The following is an 18,489-nucleotide window of genomic DNA, read 5'->3' on the forward strand; positions in this document are numbered from 1 at the left end:
GCATAGTATCATTTGAATTCGCGGCAGGACTCCATCGCTGTTGCTATATTTGGATCGGTAGACACATGGCTGAAAAGAAGTGGTTGCCAATAGCGCTGCTACGGTATATGATTGATTGTAGCATGCTAGTTTCGTTGATTGTCAGTGACGCAATAATATCATACCGGGCGCAGACTGAAGTCTGGTTACCAGAACCAGAGCGTCTAGATAGCATAATTGATGAATCCAGAAAACACATTGATGCCGACGAGGAATATATCATCGAATGGTCCAAAAAGATATTCAACCAACGAAACCGCGAGGCAAAAGATCTCGGTAGAAGAATAATCGGTAAGTTCACACAAGGTGGAAAAAACCACGACTACAAACGATATTGCTCACGGCTGATTATAGATGACGCAGAATATGATTTCGTAATCAAGGACGCAGTGGCAAAAAATAGATACGTGAACTGCAAAACAGCTTTCTTGTCCAATGGAACGAGGTTGGGTACAGTTGTTACCTACAGCGATGGAGACAGCCCAGCATACCCGCATTTGAGGGCGTCTATGCTGGGTTATGCTTGCATAAATTTATTCTCGATGATAAATAAATTTCCCGACACCGCGGTTAGAGTAGCCGTTGATTCGTTTTATGTTGACGTAGCGTATAAGGAAAACGTAGCCGGGTTTACTAGTCCGAACGAGAGTTGAGATACATGGAGAATTAAAAATGAAATACGACGCGATTATTCCCCGTCAGCAGATGTCACCGTTGAGAACAACTACTTACGCGGTGATAAATTGTCAGAATGGTCTAATGCACCATCGTGTTCTGATCCAATTTGTAGACACAAAACAGTTTATTTAAGCGGCTGTGGCGGGTCGGGAAAGACGACTCGGGCAATTGAGTTATTTCGAACGCGGGCAAGTATAATCGTGCTTACACCGACCCATAGACTAGCGCGAGAGATAAAACAACGAAATGTTGACGCCGTTACTTATCACAGCTTTTTTCGATACAGCGGCGGTGAGTGGACTCCTGATCGAATGGGTGAAAAATTTATTCCTGAGGTTATCATCTGGGACGAAATATGTACTGTTTCGTTAGATGTTTTACAAATGTTTCTTGATTGGTTGCTGCTCGCGAATACAGCGGTGATCATGTGTGGCGACCATGGTCAACCACCACCATTTGTCGGCGAGGGTCCACATGATTGGTTAAAGGGTTTTGTGGACTATTATGAAGAAACCGATACTGATTACCGGGCACTTGATGAACAACTGCGCGAGGTTAAAAAATTAATCAGATTACAGCCGGATAGAATTCAGTGTGAAATAATCCGCGAGGTGATTCCGGAAACGCCGTTAAATGAATTCTGGGAAACATGGAGACCAAATGATTTGATTGTAGCGAGTAGAAAGATAGTCAGAGACACACTTCAGCGAAAGTTGTTTACGTTGCATAAGGAAAAGTTTCCAACGCGCCCAGTGCCGTTATGTTATAGACCCGCGGACACACGGCGGCAGAACACTGAAGTTGAAATCCCGGCCCCGACAGCGTCAGGGACAAAAAAACAAATTCTCGTGCTGAATGATATCGTGCTCGTTGATATCAGCGTCGTCGAGGACGCGCTACGTGCTGATAAATCCCCGTGGACGCTAGGATACGCAACAACAATACATTCCTCGCAGGGACTAACCATCACGGACACAATTGTTTGGATAGTTGATAATCGCATCGAATGGTCGAATCTAGTCTATCTTGCAGTGTCCCGAGTACGAAGGATAAATCAGCTTCTTCGAATTGTTATTGACGAAGTCAGTGACAGAGTCACCAATGACAACGACATCATCGATGCAAGCGTCATTGATAGAAAACTCTCGGGTTACCGTCAACAGGATAAAAAAAAACAGCGGCGTTTTGATATTGATGCCGAATTAATAATCTCGCTACGACAACAACAGAATAATCACTGCGCGAGTTGTAATTGTGTAATGCGCTGGCGTTATTCGGATAAAGACGCTCGCCAATTTACCGTGGACAGAATCGATAACAGTCTCGGTCATGTTAAAAACAATGTGAGGTTGACCTGTCTTGAGTGCAATAGACGCAACGGCGCTAGTTAAGACCACGCGGGGGTAATTGAGTATCGTCAGGTATCACTTGTAGTTGCTCGCGTGTAAATCCGCGCTGAGGAGCAGTTGAATCCAGTCTGTTGATCGGTGGTCTACCAGTTGATCGTGTTATCGTTGATATGTTATGCGTGGTAACACTCCAAATAGGATCAGTAGCTCTTTTTTTACCACCTTCAAGCTCTCCTGGTTCATATAGATATCTCACGGTGACATCGCCGAGAATCGGCTTGGAAACGCTATCTATTTTTGATCTTTTGGGTATATACTCGTATTTAATCGCGTCGCTGGGCTTCATGTTGATTGCTCGGGTAATCTCGTTATTTAACGCTGCAATTACGCCTGGCAACCTTTTGACCCATTCACGAGATCGTTTTTCTTGTATGAATTCCTTCGCGTATTGATATCCAAATAACCGTTCAGCAAGAGTCCGATTGAATCGTTCAACAATTGCCTGATCACGATGTAGCGCAGTATGACCTCGTCGTATCGCGACGCTATGATGTTTCAGCGTTGATAAAACAGCGCCGCGAAATTCACTACCAGGATCAACTTGTAATAGATTTGGCCAGCGCAGAGGACCTCTTTGATAAATCCGCTCAAACGCAGCGGCTACTTCAGTTGCTGACTTTGTTTTTAACGGCTCCGCTTGTTTGTATCGACTCGCAACATCAACTACGGTTAGCGCGTATTTGTAACCGTTGTCATGCGGCAAAAACAGTATATCAGCCTGATGAACTTCATTCGGTACGCTGACATCAAAGCGCGAGAAGTTGATTTGTTTAGGCGGTGGTAGATAGATTTGCCATATAGCCTGTTTGGATAACCAATTAGCCGCAGTGGCCTTTGTTACTTTTGCAGCGCTTGCAAGCTTACCAATTGCGACCTTCCCCTTCCAGTATCCTCTCGGAGAATAATAGATGGATTCCATGTTGTTATTAATTACCAGCGCCCATCATTAATTTACCTTTCATAGCCGATTTTACCAACCATGAGGCCAATTTTTCTTTGACGGATTTATCAGGAATAGCATTTAACGCGTGAATTAATTTTACGTCCGCGATATGACGCTGTTGCAGATCGCTACTTTTGTAAGCAACATCATGAGCATGACACGCCTTATCGATAGCGTTTATTGGATACTCACCGGGTTTGGGCTGATTTTGATCATCGAGTCTGATATCTAATCGTGTTCCGGGGCCACAGTAGCTATATCCTGGGAGGTGCTTTTCTCCTGGATACTTTGCCCACGGTGTTCCGGGGAGTTTTGATAACCTGGCTGCAATATCACCTCCTCGCTTTTTTTTAAAACATCCCCGGGTTTAATAGAAATAAATCTAAATTTCTTTGTACCGCATTGTGCACACTTACCAGTAAGGGCCGATCTGTTATTTCTTGTTGTAGCGGTTGTCATATCATTTGTGCCAGTACGTACTCTACACTTCACACAATATAGATCCATAATTTATGTATAGAGATATGAATATAATTGATTTTTCGGCGACTAAAACAAGAGAACCAGTTAAGCATGTTGCAGCGTTACCAAACTCGATCCGGATGATTATCATCGGACCATCTGGATCCGGCAAGACGCAATTGTTACTCAATTTAATAATGAGATGGATGAAGTGGGATAAGTTGTATTTGGTTGCTCCTAGCGTAGATGATCAACGATGCTACGAGGTGTTGAAAGATTTCAACGAGAATGCATCAGCGATCGCTAAAAAAAATGTTATTGAGTTTATTACAGATATCAATGATGCACCAGGTATTGATGATATTGATGGCGACGTTAACAATCTAGTCGTGTACGATGATGTTATGTTAGACAATCAAAAAAACCCAGCTAGGATATTTTCCAGAGGCAGGCATAAAAACACTGACGTGATATATGTCACTAAACGGTATACTCAGATTCCAAAAGTAATCAGAGATAACTGTAATATTCTTGCTGTATTCAACGGCGTTGATACACACACGCTACGAAATATTTGGCAGACATGGTGCGGCGGTGACATGGACTTCAATGTTTTTCGAAACTTTTTTAGTCATGCTCAGTCGACCCCACATGGATTCGTAACGATAAATTTACATGATCCTCGGACATGATATCGTATCGGACTTGACCAAATATTCGGTTAGTTGTAAATAATTTTCATTGTAAATAGCCACTTAGCAGCAGGGGGGGCGATGACATCGACGCGGTCGTCGATGTGCTTACCGGACGCTGACGACGCTGGGGATCGGCGCGCAGAAGGTGTTAATTAAACCAAATGACGTCACCATCGTGTAAGATGGACCGACGTCGTTTTTTTTTTACCAGGCGCTGACGACGCTAGATCGTTGAGTGCAGAAAGTAATAATTAAGCAAAATAACGATTGGACAAAATGTCCGATTCGCCCCCCCTGCTGCTATATGTTACAATAATATGTAAAAGTAATCTTTATTTCATAAATTTTTATTTTTCTTTATGACCGGAGGTGTTATGTTGGCATTTATATTGTTAAAACTATCTTTATTATAATTTATAATATAGCTTTATTTAATTCATCTGGGTTTATGATGTTTATATTTTAATTCTTTAAAGTCATTGGCTGGCTTGTGTTACAGCAAAAATACATGTACATGGAGAATTTCATTTATAAATCAAGGCTGACTGCCATGGTCAACAACCATTTCTGTCAAGTACACTATGCACTGATTCGAATGGAGGTCAGAAAAACATCACATCAAACTAGGAGTGCATTTGTCCTGTAGAGATATCATGCATGCCACTGTTGACTGGCCCAACACTTGGGAATATAAGAACATGAGTTAAATTATTTCACAATCTAATAATTTAAATGTTCAAGAATCTTTTCAGTGATACGGATATTGTTGATTTGGCGCATACATAGAGACTATATAAGAGAATTAAAGCAGCATATTAGGATTCTTCAGTTGAGTGTAGTTTTTGTAGGAGAGAGGATGTTGTGATTTATTTATAATTGCTTTTTGAATTTAAAGAGCTGAAAATATTTATTCTAAAACAGATAGTACCTAGAGGATTATGCGAAATGACTCAAGGACTTGAACATTTAAATAATTCTGTTATATTATGTGAAATTTTCAAGGACGTTAATGACATTTTACTTTCATGTGAAGTAAAAGCTTTTAGATTTAGAACTTTGATTCTTCAGTGGTGCTAGCATGTTAGCACATATGCATAGCAGAATAACCCTGAAAAGTTTCAGGATTGATGTGAAATTGATAATTAATTTTAGGATAATATTCTAGGTATTCATACACTGTGCATTATTTTTAATTCTTTCATTTTGTTTGATTTTATAGTATAAGCCTGCAGATGTAATATTTACTGGCTTTTTTAATGCTTATATGTTACATACATCTGTATTTTGTACCCAACTTTGTCCTAATTTAGATATTCAGATAATTATATTTGGAAGTAAACATGTTTACTTGAATATAAATAAAGGACATTAAGTTTTTCACTTGGAAATTCTAAAACCAGTTGACAACTTTGAATGTTTTACAGAGGAGGCTGCCCTACATCCTGGCTCTATTATTGTGTCTTAGCTTTTCATATAATGTTGTTTATGTGAAAAATGACTCATTCTTGCCTTAACATCTGAAGCTGAATCAGTGTTATTGTTGTGTTCAGTTTTAAATTTGGATGGTTTTGGTTATTCAAATGATTAGTTGCTGGATTTACAAAGTGCTCAATAATATTCCTGGAATGGAACAATAATTCAGAACTATAGTGAATTCAGATCACATTCTGAATTACATTATTGTGATACATCAAAAGAGTATTAATAAATCATTACACTCCAGGCCACTGGCACATTAGCATGTTCAAGACTACAGACATATCAATATATTCAATATTGTAACTTATGTGGAATACCACTGGATATCATACATTTCGACTTGTGCTTGAACGTCTTGGACTATTTGGGATTTTATTCACAATACTGTAAGTCTGGTTGAAATTTTCACTTTCTATTCTAGAGAAATAAATTATTTGTTGAATTTTTTTTAAATTGTTGGTTTTCACACTTTTCTTTTACTTACTTTAAGACCATAGTCATGTGTGGGTGTGATTTAGATTTTTAATGTAGCTTTAACAATTTTTGAGTCATATCGCTACGATGTCTGCAGTGTGACAGTTTATTGTGATGTCTAGCACTGAGGCATCATGCCGCAGACAATAAGCATGATGTCCCACCCAGTCACATTATCCTGACACCAGGCCAACCAGTCCTAACACAAACTTCTTAATGATGAGCACCAAGCGAGGCAGCTGTTAGTACCATTTTTGTAAGTCTTTGGTATGACTCGGCTTGGGTTTGAACCCACGACCTCACACATCCGAGGCAGATGCTATAACCACTAAGCCACCGGAGCGGGAAGACCATTGTTGTAACAACGTATATACTGTGGTTTCACTTTTGGTGTGTCTCTAAAGATTGCATATAATTTATAAATAGGTAATGACAGTATTTAATATTAAATGTAATAAAGAACCTGTTGACAAGTTTGGGGTAATTTCCCACTGGATTGTTCAGTCAAAGTTGTGATGTTGGGTACTGTGACAAATGTCATGTAGTAAGTATTACAACGTAAGAGTTGCAATACTGCCAAGGTGTGTATAGAATGAGAGAGAGCTGATCAATTCATTTATTCTTATTTCCCATGTTCTTATTCTAATATCAGTTGCAAATGTGTTTAATGTTGTCTTTTGATGTAATCTGAGTGGAAATCATTTGTCAGGATTATTAATTGGAATTACAAAGTGCTCTTTGACTCTGGGCTTAAATATTATTTTGGAACTAATGTGAAATGACTCAAAGGCTTTGTGTATAATGTGATCGTGATTCATCAAAACTGTAGGCATACCTGCACATTAAAATGACCTGGATTTCATGTGCAACACTCAATCCTTTGGGATTTGCATATAACTTTTTATGATAATTTTGGATTTAATTCAAAATACTTAAAGTTCCTCTAAAATATTTCATTTTATAACTGAGAGAATTAAATTACTTAAGTTTTACACAAACCCATTGTATTTGCTTCTTTCAAGTTTAAGACCACATAATCATATACAGATTTAAAACAATAGCTAAAGTATGTTTCTAAATTATTCAGTTGAAAAAAGACAAAAACATTTCTTTTTATGCTTTAATTGCACTGAAAATACTGTTTATGAGTGAGGTGTGATCATGGCACATTTAGCTGCCTGGCCCCTACAATACTATTCCTTTCTTAATTACATGACTGCCATTGTTTATCTGGCTTTGTCATGTCAGGTGTTAGAAACATTATAACTGAACTAGTTTCTCAAGTGGACCACACAAATCGAATGCTATAACAAACTAAATATTGTAACAAAGGAATGTTATAACAAAGCCTTTAAAATTCTCACTAATTAGAAACTTAACCTGGGAAGTTAAACTACTACACTTTAAGAGAAAATATGTTGTATCCAAAAACATAATAAATAATCTTTACTGTACACTAAAATCTGTTTCATGTAATATTTCATTTGTGTCCTCACTGGCTTCTAAAATACCACTTTTATTCTTATACTGGAATGATTCCATATAAAAGCTGTTGTTGTTGTTGTTGTAGGGTTTAACGCCATTTTTCAGCACACGATAGGCTATAAATGGCAGCCAGTATTAATGGTGAAGGAAGAACCCAGGAAAACCCCGGAAAGAACCACCGACCCACGATAAGCTACTGGCAAGCTTTCTCACTATAAAAGCGGGGCCCCGAGTGGCCGAGTGGTCTAAAGCGCTCACCGTTCCGGATCACTGCCATCTCACCTCTGTCTGCGTATGTTCGAGTCCAAGGCTCGGCTAGCGTGGGTACGTGGGAAAGCCTGCCAGTAGCTTCTCGTGGGTCGGTGGTTCTTTCCTGGGTTTTCCAGGGTTCTTCCTCCACCAGTTATACTGGCCGCCATATATGGTCTATCTTGTGCTGAAAAATGGCGTTAAACCCTAGAACAACAACAACAACACTATAAAAGCTGTCAAACCATATCAAGAGAGATAACCACTGAGTATAATCATTTACTCACTGGGATAACAGTTAAGTTATGTCCCTTTATCACCAAGACTTACTTTTCAAGGCTAAAAAAGCTAAGTAGAGAAAAGTGTCAATTATTAGAACTACAAATTATTCTCAGTAACTGAAGCACACAGCAAGATAAAGGCCTGAGAGAAGTAAATACCTCCAAGCCAAAGATTCTCTTTATTTCATTTAAACAAGTATGAACTGACCAGCAGTCAACTTCAATAATTAATAATATAAAAAACCAATACCAATATGTGTGTGTGTGTGTATATATATATATATCCAGCATTTTATAGGAAAATATCAAAACGCAAAGAAATTTTCATCTGTATCAAAACCTTTGTTTAAAAAAAGTGAGTCACATGTAATACATGTATATTTCTAACATTTCCCATGGCCACTAGCTTAAACTCATTAAACAAGCATAGAAATGCCAACACTAGTCCCAATCTATAAGGATTTTATGTGTCTATTAAGGTTTCTTCTCCAAGAAATACTGAGCATGACTTTTTGTAGTGAAATATAATAATATCTATCCTTCATAAGAATGTTCAGATAAAATTACCTAAACCTGAATGCTAATAGAAAAATGTGAAATTCTGGCAACCAACTGAAAATGTCAAAACATGATCCTTTATTCAGCAAAAGTGTTGTTGAAGCAGACCATTTGCTATTTTTTTCCAGATTCACTGATGATCCTTACTGATTTGGCACATACTTCTTTATGAATTATTTACTGCTTGGCCTCAGATGCAAGAGGTCACAGCTTCAAATCCTGGCCGAGTCTTACTAAAGATTAATAACAATGGCAATATCTGTTGCCTCACTTGGTGTTTTACTAAACAGTTACAACAATGTTAATATCTTTTGCCTTGCTTGGTGTCTTACTAAAGAGTTATAACAATGGTAATATCTGTTGCCTTGCTTGGTGTCTTAATAAAGACTTATAACAATGGTAATATCTGTTGCCTTGCTTGGTGTCTTACTAAAGATTTATAACAATGATAATATATGTTGCCTCGCTTGGTGTTTTATTAAAGATTTATAACAATGGTAATATCTGTTGCCTTGCTTGGTGTCTTACTAAAGATTTATAACAAAGGTAATATCTGCTTGGTGCTCATCATTAAGACGTTTGTTTTAGGAATAGTCAATCTAGTGTCAGAACAATCTGACTGGGTGATGCATGATGCTACATGTCTGCGGCATGATGTCCCATGGTAGACATCACTACAACCTGCCACAATGCAGATAATGTCTAAAAAATGTGTAAAAGCTACATTAAAAATCTGAATCACACGCACACACACTGCATGAATTATTATGTACAATTTTATACATCATTATTAAGTTACAATTTTTAAATGGGACCGTTTTATTTATTATAATGACAAATTAATCTTATTTAAAAACTTACTGGTAACATAATCTGCATGTTCACTCAAGCTATACAATTTCTCTTCTGTATATATTTTGCTATGCATAAAAGGACTTCTAAAAATATGTTATGAAGATTGCAGCAAAGGCATTGTCATATTTAACCACTCCAATGACTATTTTGTTTGTGTCATAGAAAGCTATGATCAATTTGTCCATTATAGAATTCTATCTATAATGGGCATTGATTGATCGCCCAATCACTAGCCGTCGAATTTCACTGGTTCCTGCCCCAATCTCATACAATTTGGCATCACGTAGAAATCTTCCGGTGGGATAGTCATTTATGTAACCATTTCCACCTGTAACGAAGTAAAATTCAGCATAAAGCAAATGAGGAAATTAAATCTTAATCCAAATAATTAATGCAGGAACAATATCAAAATACATAATAATCAATATAAATGGCTCTCATGAAAGAAAATTGGCATTAATGTCTTATTATACCTCTTCAGATTATTCAAAAGAAGGGGAGTCAACTCTAACTTAGACCCACAACTAATAAGCACAACTTTCCCCTCAATCTCACTCATATAATGCAGTAATTTTGCTATAAGAGTATAAAATAAAAGACATAACTCGCCTTCAAGTATGTTCCTTGATCATATTAATGTTAAGAATATAGCCAAACTACCTCCCGAACCCAGTCCTATAAAAGACAAAAAAATTGTCTTTTCAGTCTACATTACATAGAAAAAAGACAATAACTCATGTCCATAGCCTCCCCTTTCCATCCAATTCAACAAAACTCAGGTGGAGTAAGTTCCCCTGCATGTCCAAGGATGGTCTTAAGGCTTTTGGTCCAGGAAGATGGTGTTAATGAATCAGCTGTGCCACACCTCAGGTTTGATGCCGCCTCAGTTGATAATTGTACCATCTATCCATCTGACTCTCTATCCCATTACACGATGTTCTGCTCGGCTGAGCACTGCCTGTAGGTGGCATTTGGAGTAATGGGCAAGAACATTCCTCTTTGTCTATATAATATAGACTGAAAAGACAAAATTTCGTCTTTTGGATGGCTGGTGGTTGTTGTTGTTGTTGTTGTGGGGTTTAACGCCATTTTTCAGTACACAATAGGCTATACATGGCGGCCAGTATTAATGGTGGAGGAAGAACCTGGGAAAACCCTGGAAAGAACCACCGACCCACAAGAAGCTACTGGCAAGCTTTCTCACATACCCACACTGGATGAATCCTTGACTCGAACCGCCACAGACAGAGGTGAGATGGCAGTGATCCGTAACGAAGAGCGCTTTATACCACTCGGCCACTCAGGGCCCCATTTGGATGGCTGGATTCAGGAGGTAGAAGGACTTATATTTGTAACATTAACATGATCAGGATCTAGAATAAATGTAATTTACTGAAATTTTTAGCTTTTTAATACTTAGCACAATGCGCTATTTATCCATTCGCTGAGAACACTGAGCCATTTATGTTCTGCAATAACATTTTAAATAATGAAAGGCCAATACATTTTAAGTATAACACTGTGTATTGAAAGTTTCTATTTTAAATTAAGGTAACATCTGGCAGAATTGACTTTATACAATAGTTACCAAACAAATATAGATGAAATACTTTCAATAGTTAATTGAAGATTTTGTTTTAAATTTTTAAAAATAAGTACCTAGAATTTGTATTGCCTGTAGGGCCATCTGTGTAGCTGCTTCTGCAGTATACAGGATCACTCCAGCACAGTCCTAAATGAAGAAGAAAAAAAAATGAAAAAAAAAACTCAGTGGCATTTTGAGTATAGTACACTGAACTTAAATCTCCATGGCAATTCAAGATGCACAGTTGGTAAAGTAAAGGATTCTAAAGATGCTTGGTAACTATAGAAACAACTTAATGAAAAGCAAACATAAAACTAGAGTTCTATGTGATACTATTTATCTCATTCTTATATGTGTGTGATACATTTCCCCATGTAAAAAGCTATGTGGGATACATCTCACAGGAGTACACTTGGTGAAATTGTAGATAACATCATTATATTTATGATGTCAGGAATGCCTGCAATGTTTTTAGAACTGAAATAAAATTAGTTTTATAAGCATTTATTCTTAAACTCTCAGCAAGGGAAATTTTGCAATATGGTCTATATCAAGAAAACTGGAAAATCAAACCATTTGGAAATTTCTCTATGCAGTGAAACCACACTGTAACATGCTTCATTATAACATGAATTTGGATTCAACAAGGTCATGGCACAGCTCAATACTAAATGCAATCATTTAAACAATTTACCACAAACCTTCAGTGCCAGAATAAGCAAGAACTTGATATTAAATTTATAATTTGACAAGATGGGTTGTGTTTTTGAGGATTTTTTTATTGCAAGATGTGTTGTATTCTTGGAGAAAAAAGTATCTGACCACTGCCTCTTATTAAGATGTTAAACTGTCCATGTTGACTATATTCATTCAGATTCAACACCAGATGCTATGTGAAAGTTCTGGTCTTGCATTTATACTTATTTGGACTATCATGTCACCTTTAAAATATGCAATGTCCTGCGTTTATACTTATTTGGAATATCATGTCACCTTTAAAATATGTAATGTCCTGTATTTATATTTATTTGGAGTATCATGTCACCTTTAAAATATATAATGTCCTGTATTTATATTTATTTGGACTATCATGTCACCTTTAAAATATGTAATGTCCTGCGTTTATACTTATTTGGAATATCATGTCACCTTTAAAATATATAATGTCCTGTATTTATATTTATTTGGACTATCATGTCACCTTTAAAATATGTAATGTCCTGCGTTTATACTTATTTGGAATATCATGTCACCTTTAAAATATATAATGTCCTGTATTTATATTTATTTGGAGTATCATGTCACCTTTAAAATATGTAATGTCCTGCATTTATACTTATTTGGACTATCATGTCACCTTTAAAATATATAATGTCCTCTATTTATATTTATTTGGACTATCATGTCACCTTTAAAATATATAATGTCCTTCATTCATACTTATTTGGACTATCATGTCACCTTTAAAATATGTAATGTCCTTCATTCATACTTATTTGGACTATCATGTCACCTTTAAAATATATAATGTCCTTCATTCATACTTATTTGGACTATCATGTCACCTTTAAAATATATAATGTCCTTCATTCATACTTATTTGGACTATCATGTCACCTTTAAATTATGTAATGTCTTGCATGTATACTTATTTGGACTATCATGTCACCTTTAAATTATACAATGTCCTGCATTTATACTTATTTTGACTATCATGTCACCTTTAAAATATATAATGTCCTGCATTTATATGTATTTGGAATATCATGTCACCTTTAAAATATATAATGTCCTGCATTTATACTTATTTGGGATATCATGGCACCTTTAAAACATATAATGTCCTTCCATTTATACTTTATTTGGACTATCATGTCACCTTTAAAACATATAATGTCCTGCATTTATACTTATTTGGACTATCATGTCACCTTTAAAATATGTAATGTCCTGCGTTTATACTTATTTGGACTATCATTAAAATATGTAATGTCCTGCATTTATACTTATTTGGACTATCATGTCACCTTTAAAACATATAATGTCCTGCATTTATACTTATTTGGACTATCATGTCACCTTTAAAATAGATCATACCTCTGAGTCCAAATTAGAATTTACCAAGACAATGCATTGTAATTGTTTGGCACATCAAAGCTTTAGCTGATGATGATTACTTTTATTACTCACTGTATTGTACCATACTGTGTCAATTAAACATTACTCACTGTACTGTACCATACTGTGTCAATTAAACATTACTCACTGTACTGTACCATACTGTGTCAATTAAACATTACTCACTGTACTGTACCATACTGTGTAAATTAAACATTGCTCACTGTACTGTACCATACTGTGTCAATTAAATATTACTCACTGTACTGTACCTTACTGTGTCAATTAAACATTACTCACTGTACTGTACCATACTGTGTCAATTAAACATTACTCACTGTACTGTACCATACTGTCAATTAAACATTACTCACTGTACTGTACCATACTGTGTCAATTAAACTTTACTCACTGTACTGTACCATAATGTGTCCATTAAACATTACTCACTGTACTGTACCATACTGTGTCCATTAAACATTACTCACTGTACTGTACCATACTGTGTCCATTAAACATTACTCACTGTACTGTACCATACTGTGTCCATTAAACATTACTCACTGTACTGTACCATACTGTGTCCATTAAACATTACTCACTCTATTATACCATACTGTGTCAAATTAAACATTACTCATTGTACTGTACCATAGTGTGTCAATTAAACATTACTCACTGTATTGTACCAAAGAAGTATCAAATGCTGTGGTTTAAACAAGAAATAAGACAAAGAACCTAGTTTTGTATTCTTCTGAAAAGTAAATAAATTACAAATTTACCTAGACAAAGTAACAGGACTTTTTAGCACATCAAAGCTTTAGCCAGCACCAATTATCCTGAAAGACCATAATGAGTCAATGAAATGCTGATCCCAAGAGTGACCAATATAAAATACTATGATTTTAAGTGATAAACAAAAACAAATAACAAAATTTATTTTACAAAGAAAAAAGTCTCTGCCAATTCATACATGAATATCTTAATCTGTTCCATGACAGAATAACATACAAACCATAGTCCCAACTTGAAAGACATGCCCCCCATAAATGTGCCCCTGATCTTAACATTAACATGGCTTGCATTCTAAATACACCTCTTCCTCGATAACTCGCGCACAATGGGGTCCACAAACAAAGACTGCACTATAAGCGAGGCGCGAGTTACCGAGGGACCTCCAAAAATCGGCGTTTGGGAACTGGGCTGTTTAATGACTGAATCCTCATTTTACAATCACATCGATAATAATTTTTAATAATGCGCTTTTCTAATGAAGTTGTTCGTTATTCTGTTTGAGTAACTTTTTCCTTCAAAATATCCAACACGTGAATGATAGTTCCAACTGGTTTCAACAACCATCACGTGTACGCAAAAAATCTGTGTATTACATCTCTGCTGTTTGTTTTCTTGATGAGTCTGGTTCCCGTAGTGGTATTTAATAGTATCTTGCCAAACTGGTAGTCCACAATTTGGGAACTAGACTAACTGTTGATACACCACCAAACAAGATTCCTTTTTTTTTTCAAAAACATGCAACATTTATTTCATGACAGGTATACGTCGAAACTCAATTTTTTATTTTTCAATTAGTACAATGTTAATGTCGTGATTTCAATGGAAGTAATAATGAAATTTCTTATCATCCCTGAGGATATCTCTAAATGCCAGTTCAAGAATTCTCTGAAACTCACTTGCCCACAATGGTCCGCATTTGTGACATCAAGCTCTTTATTTTACGAAGTATTCATTTCGCTTTGCTGCCTTGATCTCTTTGATCACAGTTATGAAAGAGTCGGTTAATTTAAGGTAGTTTCTGTTACATACACAATAACGTTTATTACAGTGTTCGATTGATCAAATGAAGTGAGTTCACCCGACATACAACTGAGGCCACTAGATTTTAAGTTAGTCCGATTTTTTTTCCTTTTAACTTTTCTTTTATTTCACCTTCTTTTCTTTATTCAAAAGACATAATTAACGTGATAATATAAAGGAGGACAGCTTTTAATTTAGTGCAACAATACAACAAATACTTCCACAAGTCAGTTATCAAAACACGGTCGGCACTTAATTAGGTTCTCAGAGAAATGCTTGCGGACATAGCTGTTACGGTAGGTTGACACATTTTACGTTTAATTACAAGAGGACACATTGCACTTATGATGATTACATTTAAAAGGAACTAAAAGATGGAACTAGAACACAAATTTCAATTGATAAAATAATTATTTAATTTGTATTTATTTATTAAAGTACGGCCTCCACTCTACGTAAGTGACATTTTTATTGATTGAAATTTCCTTACATATCATTAATTGCTGTGTACTGGGAAAGTTGTTTGGAAAGAAAATGTAAAAAATTGTAAGAGTTATTTTTAAATTTGATATTTCATTGTGTTGATTAAAATTTCCAGGTCCTATCTACCGTTTTCAACGATAAAACGAGCAATACATCAAAGTTTCCATTACCAATTTTTGATTGCGATTTTCTTCAAGTTCAACAAATAGGGATACATTTTTGGGGTATTTTTGGGTTTAAAAAATGGGATCCACGCCTGACGCCGCCTTATAAGCGGGTTTGTGAGTTATCAATGCGCGAAAAATCGAGGGAGTGGTGTATTATATTAAAATTCACACAATAAATAAATTCGTAAACAGACAAATCTTAGCAGAGCCATGGTTATCAAATACTAAATTCTTAAAGGTCTGGTAATCATATATTTGTTCTGTTTCAATTCAGTACTTTGCAGTTTTAGAACAAGAAGTTGTTATGACCATGTATTTCTAGTTGAGTCATGAGTTTATTGATGCAAGCAATCAAAGAAAAAGGGCTATCAAAGTTTGTATACATTTTTTCATTAAGGCTAGTACCAATCAAAACCTGTTACAATGCAATGTGCAATGGATGATATATTTCACAAGGAGTGAATGTAACATATGCAGGCAGATTTAGCAAGTTCATACTTTTATCAGATTGACTGGAATTTTTTTTTTTTAGTTCTTTGATAAAATGTGCTACCCTTCATAAAAATGAGAGAATTAGGTAATACAGTCCTGTCCTACCTGGCATCCCTCTCCAACGAAGAAGCCGGGACTAACCTTATTAACTTCCACCAATGCAAATAAGATCACTGATCTCTTCTCAACAGTCTTGGAAGTAAGAGGTAGCCTGCCTCGTTATTGTTGGACAAGACTGGAGGTGACTGAGCATATCTCCAGCCTGCTGCATCCTTCACACATTCAAACCAAGGCAGGTATATCAATGATCACATGGGCAGGGGAAAGAAGCCTTACTATCTGGAAAAAGGGGTCCTGACATTAAATAGGGATGAAATGGGGACACAGGGAAGGGTTGGGGGAAGTCAATTCAATCCCATTTCTGTAAGGCAGGCGAGAAAAACCAAAGGGATTGGACAGTAATGTAGGCCAATGATCAAAGCCTGGTTTCTCACTTCTCAATTGCTGTGATCCAGTAGCCAGCAGTCAGTGACTGTCATCCAGAGCCATGTGACCAATAGTTGACCAGTACCTGGTGCCCAGTGGCTGATTACTGGTGACCAGTCACTGGACATAGACTGGTATAAGGACAAATATCTGACAAGTACAACTCGGATTTATCAGAACAGGAATTCTCTATTCTGCTATTCTCTGTCACTGGGAAGGTATAAACTGTTTATACTGGTTACAGGCACTCAGTTACCTTGAGAGAATAATGCATCTTATTTATAAAAACAATACATACTTACAAACATCACAAATGATACATACATATAAAGTTCACAAATATTTCGTTGCCACTTAAGTTTTGGGAAAATATGTCCATCGCCACAAAAAAAGCCCCAGCCAATGACAAAGTAATGACTGTAAATGCCATGCTACGTAACCTCAATCACTCTCATGGAAGGACAGGAAGCCATGTGACTCAAGCAAACAGCTTGTATCCATGAAATTTTTTTATGTTACTATTATGTTTTTATGACAGAGACTGGAAAAATCAATTAAATGCCTTAAATTGATGGCATGACTCATTTCCTGTTTTTTGTTTTTCTTGAATTGTAAGCAAGTCAGTTTAATATGTCTTGTGATGTCAGTAGGTACAAAATGGTTGTGTCTGCTGATTAGAAATGCTGCTAATAAACATTAAAATATTACTTACAATTTCACCAGCTTAGCACTGTTTACATTTCACTGCATTTCTCTTATGTTTGTATTTTGTCTATCATCTCATCATTTTCATTTCTGTTTTCAAAGATTTTGCACTTATATCTTTTTACCACTATATTTTTCTTGCTTATACATATTTGGAATGAAATGGAATTTACAGTCTGGTCTTCTGTTTTCTATAGGAAGTGGACTACAGCTCCATATCTTGCCTCATTTAAAGCATGAATAGCAAATGCATACATTTCAAAAGACAGCAGTGAGTTGATGATAAAATATAACCACAACTATTTACAAGAATATCTGTCAACAATTTTTTCATTATTATGTATTGTCCGAATGATGACTGTGCAGACTCAGCCGGTGACGACATCATCACATAAATGGCAGTTGTTTCTAATTCTGCCTCAACATAACCAACATCCCAGTTTAAAGGTGTGAAAAATAATCTTTAATTGTAAATATATTAAATTTAATAAATTCATTCTATGTTTGTGTATCAGTCATCATTCTATTTTTGTGTATCAATCTTCATTCTATTTTTGTGTATCAATCATCATTCTATTTTTGTGTATCAATCATTTCTATTTCTGTGTGTCAATCATCATTCTATTTTTATGTATCAATCATCATTCTATTTTTGTGTATCAATCTTCATTCATTTTTGTGTATCAATCTTCATTCTATTTTTATGTATCAATCATCATTCTATTTTTGTGTATCAATCTTCATTCATTTTTGTGTATCAATCTTCATTCTATTTTTGTGTGTCAATCTTCATTCTATTTTTGTGTATCAATCATCATTCTATTTTTGTGTGTCAATCTTCATTCTATTTTTGTGTATCAATCATCATTTCTATTTCTGTGTATCAATCATCATTCTATTTTTGTGTATCAATCATCATTCATTTTTGTGTATCAATCTTCATTCTATTTTTGTGTGTCAATCTTCATTCTATTTTTGGGTATCAATCTTCATTCTATTTTTGTGTGTCAATCTTCATTCTATTTTTGTGT

At 35.8% G+C, this 18,489-nt stretch overlaps 1 protein-coding gene across 1 annotated transcript in view; it reads right to left on the reverse strand.

The window, feature by feature from the left end:
• Positions 1 to 7,285: 7,285 nt before the first annotated feature.
• LOC149802400 (isovaleryl-CoA dehydrogenase, mitochondrial-like) overlaps positions 7,286 to 18,489 on the reverse strand; it is an 86,613-nt gene continuing 75,409 nt past the window's right edge. Inside the window, exons 11-12 of the mRNA XM_089951610.1 lie at positions 11,267 to 11,339; positions 7,286 to 9,935 (exon numbers count right to left, since the gene is read on the reverse strand). Of these exons, the coding sequence (XP_089807736.1) occupies positions 9,802 to 9,935; positions 11,267 to 11,339 (207 nt within the window). The 3' untranslated portion in view covers positions 7,286 to 9,801. The remainder of the gene's footprint in view (positions 9,936 to 11,266; positions 11,340 to 18,489) is intronic.

The sequence above is a fragment of the Sinohyriopsis cumingii genome, chromosome 3 (assembly GCF_028554795.1).
Source record: "Sinohyriopsis cumingii isolate HCF-2022 chromosome 3, ASM2855479v2, whole genome shotgun sequence".
Taxonomy (NCBI): domain Eukaryota; kingdom Metazoa; phylum Mollusca; class Bivalvia; order Unionida; family Unionidae; genus Sinohyriopsis; species Sinohyriopsis cumingii.